The 12,408-nt window shown below is 41.7% G+C and overlaps 1 protein-coding gene across 7 annotated transcripts in view; it reads right to left on the bottom strand.

The window, feature by feature from the left end:
* Nucleotides 1–12,408, bottom strand: part of polg (polymerase (DNA directed), gamma) — a 50,160-nt gene that overhangs the window by 11,235 nt on the left and 26,517 nt on the right. For all 7 annotated transcript variants that reach the window (XM_087981300.1, XM_087981299.1, XM_087981302.1 and 4 more), the window contains 4 exons: nucleotides 10,779–10,939; nucleotides 8,906–8,959; nucleotides 7,417–7,534; nucleotides 2,020–2,155 (listed from right to left, as the gene is read on the bottom strand). In XM_087981300.1, coding sequence (XP_087837426.1) covers nucleotides 2,020–2,155; nucleotides 7,417–7,534; nucleotides 8,906–8,959; nucleotides 10,779–10,939 — 469 coding nt within the window. The remainder of the gene's footprint in view (nucleotides 1–2,019; nucleotides 2,156–7,416; nucleotides 7,535–8,905; nucleotides 8,960–10,778; nucleotides 10,940–12,408) is intronic.

Genomic DNA, 12,408 nt, shown 5'->3' with positions numbered 1-12,408 from the left:
TAGAAGAGGGAAAACCAGGGCATGCGATGTATTTGGATTTCTGAGAAAGCTTTCGATGAAATTCCACATTAGTGTGCAAAATAAAAGCACATGGGATTGGGGAGAATATAATGACATGGATTGAGAATTGGTTAGCATACAAGAAACAGTAGGAATGATGAGTGAAAGGCAGCAATAAGTGAGATACCGCATGGAACAATGCTTGGGCTATTCACTATGTATATCAACAATTTAGATGAGGGAATATATTATTTTCATGTTTGCTGATGACAAAAAGCTGAATGGGGCTTTGACTGGTGAGGGGATGGAAACAGCCTTCAAGATAATTTAGGCACGTTAAGTGAAAAATGCACAATTGATGCAATATAACTTGGACAAGTCTGAATTGTCCACTTCAGTAGCAAGAACAATGTCAGAGTACTATTTGAACAGTCACATTTGAGAAATTTTGATGTGTAAAGGGATCCCAAAATCCTTGTACACAAGCCACTGAAAGTAAGCGAGTTGCAGTTGGACAGGGCTTTGGTCAGAGCACACCTAAAATACCGTGCACAGATTTTGTCTCCTTGTCTGAGAAAGGTAGACTTTCCACGGAGGAAGTGCAATGAAGGTTCTCTAGATGGATTCCTGAGTTAGCAGATTTATCGTTAATATAACTCCATGAAGGCCAGTATCTCCTCATCAAGTCACCATTTATTTACACGTACACGGTACATGACATTGACCCAGCTAGCACAGAGCTGGCTCCTAAGGTGATCAGAACCCCTGACACTTCTGTTTATATCTATCAGCCTGGACTCCCTGGTTGGACCAGGTTAACAGCCCAGAGAAGTCATATTCTATGAGATCCACTTGGCTGACATTGTTCCAATTGCTACAATTATATGAGGAGAGATTGTGTCAAACCTGTCTGTATTCACTGGTGTTTAGAAGAATGAGAGGAGATCATATTGAAATATAAAATTCTGACAAGACTGGATGCATGTTTCCCATGGCCAATGGATCCAGAGTGAGGGGTTATGAGCTCAGAATACATGGTAGGTCATTTCAGAATGTGCAGAAATTTCTTCAATCAGATAATGGTGAACCTGCAGAATTTTCTACCATAATAAATAGACAAAAGTCTTTTCCCTGGGGTGAGCTAGTCCATAACCAGAGGGCATAAGTTTACGGTGAGAAGGGAAAGATATAGAAGAGACCTAAGGGGCAACTTTTTCACACAGAGGATAGCACATTTATGGAATGAGCTGCCAGAGGAAGTGGTAGAGGCTGTTACAACATTTGAAAGGCATCTGGATGGATATATGAATAGGAAGGGTTTGGAGAGATATGGGGCAAGTGCTGGCAAGTGGGACTAGATTGAGTTGGGATATCTGATCGGTATGGATGAGTTGGACCGAAGGGTCTGTTTCCATGCTATACATCTCTATGACTCGAAGTCAATTAACATATTTAAGAAATAAAGAAATGTCTAGCGGCTAAAGGTGTCAAAGATTACAGGTACAAAGCGAGGGTAGGCGTTGAGATAGAGGATCAACCACGATCATATTAATAACGGTATGGGCTCAATGGATTGAACTATCTATTCCAGCTCCTATATTCTTTTTTCTATACTGGAGAAACCACAGGGTTTTAAAAAGAGAGAATAGGGTTGATGGAATGGTTTAGGGAGAGACTTCCAGAGAATCCTGAAGGATGGTGATACTAGTGATGGAACAAAAAGAGCAAAAGTGCATGGAAGACTAGAGACCCATCATCTACTTTGTATGAAGCACTACTGTTTCATCTGATACCACCTGTATAAAATGAAAAAATGTAAATTATTCATTATGACTTCCGGGATAGGCTGAAAAGCCATTTGTATGTGAAATTTATGCAAAGTGAAAGACAATTGGGATTGCTCTTTTGATATGTAAATTGTATAAATTAGATCAATCCCTGAACCTTATGATTAGCCCACATTAAGACTTGTGTTTCTATGAGTCTGCAAATGCCCACCTTTCCACTTGACCAGCTTACCATGTATTCTCGCAAAATGGGCTTCTCCAAGAATGGCAGCAATCCACAGCTCTTGTGAGTCAACATCTGCTCCGACCAGGTGATACCCTGGTGGTACCTGAACCATTGCCTTTAGTTCACTACCCACACGATCGGTCTGAAAGAGAGAAATGATCATAATCCATTTATATTCTTCGTTCGGTTAACAAGAAAACAGTAGCTCCGACAATGACAACTCCATAACCAAACACATTGCCCTGGGTAATAATGTGTTGTGTGGACTAGGAAATTACATCCTGAACGTATGAGGTTAGCTGATGGGGTGCTATTATTGGACTTGAAAGGAGAAAAATTAAAATCAACTGATGATCTTATATAGATATAAAATGTTCTGGCAATGATGCCAATACATTCCTATCCATTCCCCCACCCTATACCACATACCCCACAAGCGCACATTTCAAATAACATCTACATATTTAGGTTTTCTGATTTTTACACTGAAATCAACCTTTGTAAATTTCACCCATCCTTAAATGTGAGCTCATTCAAATCTCTACTGTCCCTAAGTCAGCCAACTCATCCATCATCCTATGTTCACCAACTTGCACTGGTGATTGAACATTTCAGAATTGAATGTGACCAAAGTTCTTTTCAAATCCCTGCATGGCCTCTCCCCTCTCTATCTCTCCGCCCTCTTCCAAATCCAAAGAGACTCTGTGCTTCTTCAACTCTGGAATCTTTTGCATCCCCTATTTTAACTGTCCCACCAATGGTGGCTAAGTTTTCAACCGTTTTGATCCTAAACTCTTTAGTACCTCTTCCTTAAACATCTCTGGCCTGCTCTCCCTCTCTCCTCTTTGACGATATTCCTTAAAGCCTCTCTCTTTTACAGATTTATGGAATTCCATCAGCTTTCCCTGAACTACTTGTCTTTGTACCTACTTATATTTAATTTTGTTGGAGAATTGCTCCCGTTATGTTGCTTGTGCCATTTACGAGGTTAAATGTTCAGGATAAATGCAAGCTGCATATGGTGGCATGGAACAAAAAAAAATTTAAACATCAGAAGTCAGCTTTACATGTGACCAATTTGGTATTCCTATTGATGTGAACAGAAATGACAACTGGCTGAGGTGTAAAGGGGGCTGTTGATTGCATTTGTCAGTTTTACATTTTTGCACAATGTTACCATTTTCCCATGTCTCTCGTGTCCTGGTCCACTTGAAAACTGACCTTTTGGCATGGGAAATTGTCTCTCATGAACAGTTTGCGTTTTCTGAGCAAAGTTTGATGCTTATACATTAATTCTGAGGTTGACTCAGCATTAAGAGCTTGTATAATGCCCAGTTGCAGGGACACATCTGACCCTGGTCAGGACCAGCACCAAACATTAACATCCTGATGAACAAAATAGGAACTGTGGCCTTCTTTACAGCATCTTATAATATTCAGTATGCATTAATTCTTTGGGATTTTTGGTTGGGCTGTTAATACCGATTAAAAAGAAATAAATATTTTAATAGCACTTTTCACAATTATCAGATATCACAAAGTGCTTTACAGTTCAGGAACTGATATTGCCTTTTGTATAGAAACTATGGTAGCCAATCATAGAATCGTACTCCACAGAAACAGGCCCATCAGCCCAGCATGTCTATACTGACCAGCAAACACCAAACTTACACTAATCTCATTTACTTGCCCTTGGTCTATTGCCTACTATGCCTTGGTAATCTAAGTGTTATATTGGATAGTTGTTAATTGTTGAGTGTACCTTCACTCCACCACCCTAATGGTCTGGCAAGACAATGATGACTTCTAATAATTTAGACTATGTAAGATGATTTGAGAGGTGATAACATATCTTTATGAAATCTTTATGAAATAAAACTATTATAAAAAGGTGGGTTTTTTTTATTTCTACCACCCACTGGGAGAAAGAAAAATCCTCAGATCTCCTCTAAACCACTTACTCCTCACTTTAAACTTGTGCTCTCTGGTTTTGGATAGATTTGCCAAGGGGAAAGGATTATCACGATCTACTTGGTCTATGCCTCAGATCCCCCTCAGCCTTCTCTGCTCCAAGGAAAATAAACCCCACCTATCCATTCTCCCTTCATAACTGAGACTTTTCATCAGAGGCAACATCCTGGTGAATCTCATCTGCATTTCCTCCAGTACAATCACATCCTTCCAATAGTGTGGTGACCACTGCTGCACACAGTATTGTGGCTAAATCAACCTTTTATAATGTCCCAACAAGACCTCCTTGCTGCTATATTCTACACCCCAGCTAATGAAAGCAAGAATCCCACATGCCTTCTTCACTGTTTACCTGTGCTGACATCTCGAGGGATAAGGATTTGTACACAAAGGTCCCTTTGTTCCTCAGTTATTCCCGTGGACCGATCATTCATTGTGTATATCCTTCCCTTATTAGACCTCCCAAAATGCATTGCCTCGCACTTATCGGGATTACATTCCATTTACCATTGCTCTGCCCAATTTATCAACTAATCAATATCAGACTGTATCCTGAGACCCATCCTCCGCATTAACACCACCACCAAATCTGCAAATTTACTAATTATACCTTCTACATTCACATTCAAGAGGTTAATGTACATAACAAGGGCAAGGATCCCAGCACCAATTCCCATGGTACATCACTAGTCAGACACTACCAACTACAAAAACAACTCTCCACCATCCCCCTTTGCCTCCTTTTTAAAAGTCAATTTTGGATCCAGTTTGCCAACTTACTTTGGATCCCATGGGCTCTTACTGCGTGGATCAGCCTTCCACATGGAACATTGTCAAAGGTCTTACTGAAGTCTATGTAAACTGCACTACCCTCAATATATTTAGTCACTTTTTTTTAAAAACTCAATTAAAAATTAGTCAGACAGGATGTCTAACAAATCCATGCTGACTATCCCTAATCAATTTCTGCCTTTCCAAGTGTTGATTAATCTTGTCCCTCAGAATGTTTCTCCACTGATTTCCCAACTGCTGACATCAGACAGCGAAAGTGAGGACTGCAGATGCTGGAGTTTAGAGTCGAGATTGTGGTGTTGGAAAAGCACAGCAGATCAGGCAGCATCCGAGGAGCAGGAAAATCGACATTTTGGGCAAAAGCCTTTGATTGAAGAGTTTTTGCCTGAAACGTCGATTTTCCTGCTTTTCAGATGCTGCCTAACCTGGTGTGCTTTTCCAGCACCACACTCTTAACATCAGGCTACAATTACCTGGCATAGCCCTGCTTCCCTTCTTGAACAAAGGAACCACATCAGTCAACCTCTGGTCATCTAGCACTTCACTTGCGGCCAGCCAAAAATTAAATATCTCTACTAGAGCCCCAGCAATCTTCTCCCTTGCCTCCCATAGCAGTCTGAGATATATCTCATCAGGCCCAGGTGACTTATGCACCTTTACGCCCACTAAAACATCTAATACCTCCTCTTTAACATGTTTTAGAACCTCATCCTCCCAAATGAAATTCCTGACAATAACGTCCTTTTCCTTTGTGAACACGGATGAGAAACATTCATTTAACCCCTCACCCATGTCCTCTGGCTGCACAAGTACCCTTTTGGTCTCTAAGTGACACCACTCATTCCACAGTCATACTCTTACTGTAAATAGGAATGACTTGGGGGATTTTCCTTAATCCTATCTGTCAAAGATAATTTGTGACCCTTCTGGGTCCTCCTAATTTATTTTAAGCACCCCCTACACACCCTACCTTTGAAGGTCCTCTCCTGTTTATAATACACTGCCCCTAACACATTTCCTTCTTTTTCTTTCTCAAACTCTCACTGTCTCTTGACATCAGGGTTCCCCCTGGATTTGCTGCCCTTGCTCTTCACTCTCGGGGAACACGCTGGCTCAGAATTCTCACTGTATCACTTTTAATCAACTTCCAATTTGCAAATGTTTCATGCACAACAAACTCCTGCAAACAGTAAACCGATAATGTCAACATAAACTATTTTAAATAGTTTTTTTGTGATGACGAGTGAAGGATAAATATTGGCCAGGACACCAGGGATAGCTTTCCTAGTCTTCAAAGCAGAAGCATGAGATCTTTAAGAGTACTTTTCAGAATGAAGATCAGTAACTAGTGACGTTCCACAGGGATCAGTGCTAGGGCCTTTCTTGTTTGTAATATATGTAAATGATCTGGAGGAAATGCAGGTAATCTGATTAGTAAGTTTGCAGGTGCCACCAAAATTGACAGAGTTGCAGATAGTGAAGAGTGTCAAAGAATGGAGCGGGATATAGATAAATTGCAGATTTGGGCAGGGCAATGGCAGATGGAATTTAATCTGGACAAATGTGAGGTGATGCATTTTGAAAGATCAAATTCAGTTGCAAATTACAGAATAAATGCAGAACCCTTCGCAGCATTGATATACTGAGGGATCTGGGCATACAGGTCCACATATCCCTGAAAGTGGCAACGCAGATGGATAAGGTGGTCAAGAAGACATACAGTAGGCTTGCCTTCATCAACTAGGGAATCAAATATAAAAGTTGGCAAGTTATATTACAGCTCTACAAAACTTTAGTTAAGCTACCTTTAGAATATTGCACGCAGTTCTGGTTGCCACACTACCAGAAGGATGTGGATGCTTTGGAGAGGGTGCAGGGAAGGTTTACCAGCATGTTGCCTGGTCTGGAAGGTTGGATAAACTCATTGTTTTCACTGGAAAGACAGCAGCTGAAGGGTGACATGATAGAGGTCTACAAAAATATGACAGGCAGAGACAGAGTGAATAGTCAGAGGCTTTCTCCCTCAGAGTGGAAAGGTCATCTACAAGAGGCACAAGTTCATGGTGAGGGGAGAAGTGCGGGGAAAAGTTTTCACACAGAAGGTGGTGGGTGTTTGGAATGTACTACCAGTGAAGGTGATGAAAGCAGGCATGTTAGCAACATTTAAGAAGTATCTTGATAGACACATGAACAGGAGGCTAGAGGGATAGACACTGCGCGTGGGTCTAAACAAAAATGAGGAACTGGAGCAGGCTTGGTGGGCTGATGGACTGTCCCTGTGCTGTACTGTATAATTGTATATTATTGTGTTCACACAAGGAGGGAGATGGGACCACCTCAGTAAGTGCAACATTCTCTCAGTACTGTTATTTGATTATCAGCCTCGATTGTTGCACTCAGATTCTGGAGTGGTACTTGTACCTGGAACCTTGTCTCTCTTGTAGTGAGCGTACTGCCAACTGAGCCAAATCCGACATGTTAAAAAGTACAGTCACGCATTCCTCTAGCACAGTTCGACACAAAGTAACGTTCCTACTGCACCGACTTCTCAAACCACTGCAGATGACATCTGTAAGGAATGAAAGGCTGTGGTTATAGAAACGGTCTGCTGTCCTAATATTCTCTGTCAGCGTCACATACCCGTGCATTGCTGGCAGTTAGCCAGGTCGGTTCAACCGCCCGTCTGGTCACTGTGCCAGCCGTAATGACTTGTGGCAAAATAGCTCCATAATCATTTTCTTCATCATAGGAAGGATGCCTGCAATTGTGGAAGTGAAACATTTAGCAGGACATAGCTAATAATCTAATACTATTTAATATCAAACTTTGGCTGACAAATGCAAAGTAACATTTGCATCACACAACTGTCAAGTAATGATCATCTCCAACAAGACAGGATCCAACCATTACCTCTTGATATTGGATGGCATTATCATCGTTGAATTGTCCCATTATCAATATCTTGGGAGTTACCATTGTCCAGAAAATGAACTGGACTAGCCATTTAAATACAATGGCCAGGAATCCAGCAGCAACTAACCCACTTTCTGTCTCCCCAAATCCTGCCCACCATTCACAAGGTATATCAGGGTTATGATGAAAGACTACCCAATTGCCTGGATGAGTGCAGCTCTAATAAAGCAAGAAGTCTGACAACATACAGGACAAGCACCCTGCCTAACTGGAGGAGAAAGTGAGGTCTGCAGACGCTGGAGATCAAAGCTGAAACTTTATTGCTGGAACAGCACAGCAGGTCAGGCAGCATCTAGGGAACAGAAGATTCGACGTTTCGGGCACATGCCTGAAGATTCCTGAAGAAGGGCATGTGCCCGAAACGTCGAATCTTCTGTTCCCTAGATGCTGCCTGACCTGCTGTGCTGTTCCAGCAATAAAGTTTCAACCCTGCCTAACTGACATCGCATACAAAAATATACACTCTGCCCACCCACAATGCATGGTAACAGCAGTGTGTACCATCTACAGGATGCACTGCAGAAACTCACCAAGTTTGTTTTGACAGCACTTTCCAAACTTCCACTGCCATCTAGAAGGACAGAGGCAGCAGATACATTGAAACAACACTACCTGCAAATACCCTTCCAAGGAACTCCTTTCCAACAGCATTGTGGGGAGTGCCAACGCCAAAAGATTACAGCTGTTCAACAAGGCAGCTCACCACCAATCTCTGAACCAGGGATAAGCAAAAGTGCTGACCCAGCCAGTGACTCCCACATCCATTCAGTGAATACTAAAAAATAGCCCTAAGAAGCCCTAAGAGCATCAACTTTGTCCATGAGGGTCCATTTCCCAGTATATTCTAGTCCAAGTAAATTTTCCAGATAATTTATTTTCGTTTGCTATGGGCAGCAACCTTAGCTTAGCACCATCCATCCATCAATCCCTGCTTTGAAGATACCAGAATGACAACATCAGGTGGAGACAAATCTGAGTTAACTGTGAGTGACTTTCCCAGTAAAGAGCTGGTCAACATTCAATCTCTAAGTTCACAAATAAAGAACAGGCATTTGAATAGAGCCCAGTTAAGTCATCAGACTCTTGCAAGAGGCAATATCAGGTAGAAGGGTGAACTAAACAACAAATGGAAATACCCATAGACTTGCAAACACACCTTGTGACTGTTCGAGGTAGCTCACTTTTCCTCAGCATCAGAACAATCTGAGAACTGCAGAAGGAAGCAAATTGGTGTTATTTTATTACACAGCTCAATGATCTCCTGCTGTCAACATACTCAGACTGAGATACTATTGTTGATATCAACTGCAATCAGGTTTAGAAGCCAGACATATCATAGAATTACTGTCATGTTAAAGAACATGATGTCTAAGGTTGTGGGCCAAGTAGGTTCATATGGATTTTGAAAAAAGGTCATCCTCTCTGTGTGAGGGTGGGCCTTAACAATGCCATTGTCTTTTTGAATACTGTTAGCAATTGCAGTGAAATGAAGTATCCCTACCCAGTAGTGTGTTTTCTCATCCATGCATTATGGCAATGTTGCTGTATTGCTACCTTGCCAGTAGGGGGGAGTAATTGTTGACAAAAGGAAGGGACTCTTCCTTCTGACAATCTCGGGTGAGGCAAGACGCTATTCTCTGATGCTCAGTCATGTCCATTCAATAACATCTGATATTTATATAGCACCGCTAACACAATAAAACATCCAAAGGCATTTTACATGAAGCATATAGAACAAAGCACTGAACCACATAAGGAGATGCTAGGCCAAATGACCAATACTGGATTTTAAGGAGTACCTTAAAAAAGAAAAAGGTGGAAGAGTCAGGGAGGTATAGGAAAGGAAGTCCAGACTTTAGGACACATCAATAGCGGAGTGACAAAAAAAAAAATCGGAATGTTCCATAGCCCGGAGGAATCCAGATATCTTGGATACCTAATTCACAGGAAAGAAAATGTCCCAAATTCAAGACCAACTATTCCTATTGACTGCCTAAAATGGAATAATCTGGAAGGATATTATGGATTAGAATACAGACAGCATTGTGTTGCACCTGACCTGATTTGCTTGATATTGACACAGAGTGTAGTGTTCTACTCCCAGGCCATGACAACACTCAGTTTACTGAGCACAAACAATTCAGAGACCATTTGCAAGAAACTGGATGTGATCGGAATTATTCACAGTCAGTTTTTCCTGGAATGAGGGGTTATCTTATGAGGAAAAGGTTGAGGCTGGATCCATTGGAGTTAGTTGAATGAGAGGTGATCTTATTGGAACATATAAAATCCCGAGGGGATATGACAGGGTGGATGCTGAGAGAATGATTCCCCTTATGGGGAATCATTGGACTAGAGGACAGAGTTTAAAATTCAAGTCTCCAATTTAAGACATGAATGAGAAGTTTTTTCCCCACTCAAGAGGGTAATTTGAGTGTGGAATGCTGTTCTCAGGCAATGGTGGAGACAGGGTCATTGAATTTATTTAAGAGTTAGAATACTTCTTTATTGACAGAAGAGTCAAGGGGTAATGAGGTAGACAGGGGAAAACAAAAGAAGAGTTGAGGCCACAGTTAAATCAGGCATGATCTTATCAAATGGCACAATGGGCTCCAAGGGCCAAAAGGTTCTGGCTCCTAGTTCAAATGAGTCAATGTGAGTTCAGGAGGCACAGTGGCTTAGTCGTTAGTACTGCTGCCTCACAATGCCAGGGACACAGGTACAATTCCAGCTTTAGGTGACTGTCTGTGTGGAGTTTGAACATTCTCCCCGTGTCTGCATGGATTTCCTCCAGTTTCCTCCCACAATCCATAGATGTGCAGGTTACTGAGTTGGCTATGCTAAATTGCCCATAGTATGCAGGGATGTATAGGTGAGATACATTAGTCAGGGTAAATGTAGAGTAATAGGGTAGGGGAATGGGTCTGGCTGGGTTACTCTTTGGATGGTCGGTGCGGACTTGTTTGGCCAAATGGCCTGTTTCCACACTGTAGGGATTTTATGAAATGAGAGAGGGAATCACCCATCACCTGATTCTTTTTTGAGCGTTCCTCCAGAATGAAATCATCTTATTGATTTCCAGTGCTCTGGTTGCACTTGTTGCATTGGTGCCAGCCTGCAATGTACCATCTTCCATCTTAGAGAGGAAATCCTTCGCAAAGGGGCTCCCAACATTGTTCTGATTCCCATCCTGATATAGACAGAGGAAGAAAGCACATTCAATTATATTACCCCACCTATTTCAATGCCAATACGGAGAAACTGTTAAGTGGGTAAATCTAAAGATCAGAGTCACAGGTTTGATTTCCAGAGATTATGGAAAACCATTGCGACAACACTTAACATCCTAATCCACACGCCCAGTTCAACGGTATGGTGGTTATGTTACTGGACTAGTAATCCAGAGCCCCGGCTAATGACTCGGAGACAAGAGTTCAAATCCCATCAGGGCATCCCAAGATGTTAAAATTCAATTAAATAAGTCTAGGAATAATGGTTAGTATTGGTGATGGTGAATTTGAAACTGCTGGATTGTCATAAAAACTCAACTGAATGATTAGTGTCCTATAGGAAAGAAAACCTGTTGCCCTCACCAGGTCTAGGCTTTACATGATTCCAGACACTCCATCAATGTGGTTAACTCCTAAACACCCCCTGAAACGGCCACACAAGCCAATCACAATTGTATTTTAGCTGGTGGCACATCATCACATTTCCCCAAAGGCAATGAAGTAAACTCAATAAATACAGAGCTTGGCACAGCATCTCAAGTGGGGTTGCGATAGCGCATATTAACTTTGCCCTGACTGTTATCGCAACAATACAATGCCAATTTGTATACATCTGGTTCCCAAAAATTTCACATCTCATTTCTCTTGTCCAACATTCCCAAATGGTGAATATCTGAGCTGCTAATCTCCTTCGCATCTTGATCACTCCATCCACCACTGCTCCTTTGCAATCTGCCAGATCATTATATGTGGGAAATCATGTCTCACAAACTTGACTGAGTTTTTTGAGGATGCAACCAAAAAGATTGATGAGAGCAGATCGGTAGACATTGTCTCCATGGACTTTGGTAAAGCATTTGACAAGGTCCCGCATGGTAGACTAATTCATGAAGTTAGATCACATGGGATTCAGGATACAATTGGATACAAAACTGGCTTGACATTAGGAGACAGTGGTGGTGGTGCAGGGCTGTTTTTCGGAGTGGAGGCCTGTGACCAGTGGGTACACCCTTGCTTGTCATTTACACGAACTATTGAGTGAGGATTTAAGAGGCATGATTAGTAGGTTTGCAGGTGACACCTAAATTGGTGGCATAGTTGACAGTGAAGAAGGTTACCTAAGATTACAAATGGATCTTGATCAATTGAGCCAATGGGATGAGGGTTGGCAAATGGAGTTTAATTTGGACAAATGTAAGGTATCGCATTTTGATAAAACAAACAAGGGCAGGACTTATAACAGTAGGGCCCTGGGTAGCATGGTCGAACAAAAAGACCCGAGGGTTCAGGTACACAGTTCTTTGAAAGTTGCATCACAGTTAGACACAGTGGTTAAGAAGATGTTTAGCACGCTTGCCTTCATTGTTCGGACCACTGATTATAGGAGTTGGGACATCATATCGAGGTTGTACAGGGCATTGCTAAGACC

The sequence above is a fragment of the Chiloscyllium plagiosum genome, unplaced genomic scaffold (genome assembly GCF_037043375.1).
Source record: "Chiloscyllium plagiosum isolate Xiang-an unplaced genomic scaffold, Cpla_swu_hap1 HiC_scaffold_39, whole genome shotgun sequence".
NCBI lineage: Eukaryota > Metazoa > Chordata > Chondrichthyes > Orectolobiformes > Hemiscylliidae > Chiloscyllium > Chiloscyllium plagiosum.
This window is presented reverse-complemented; position numbering and strand designations above follow the sequence as displayed.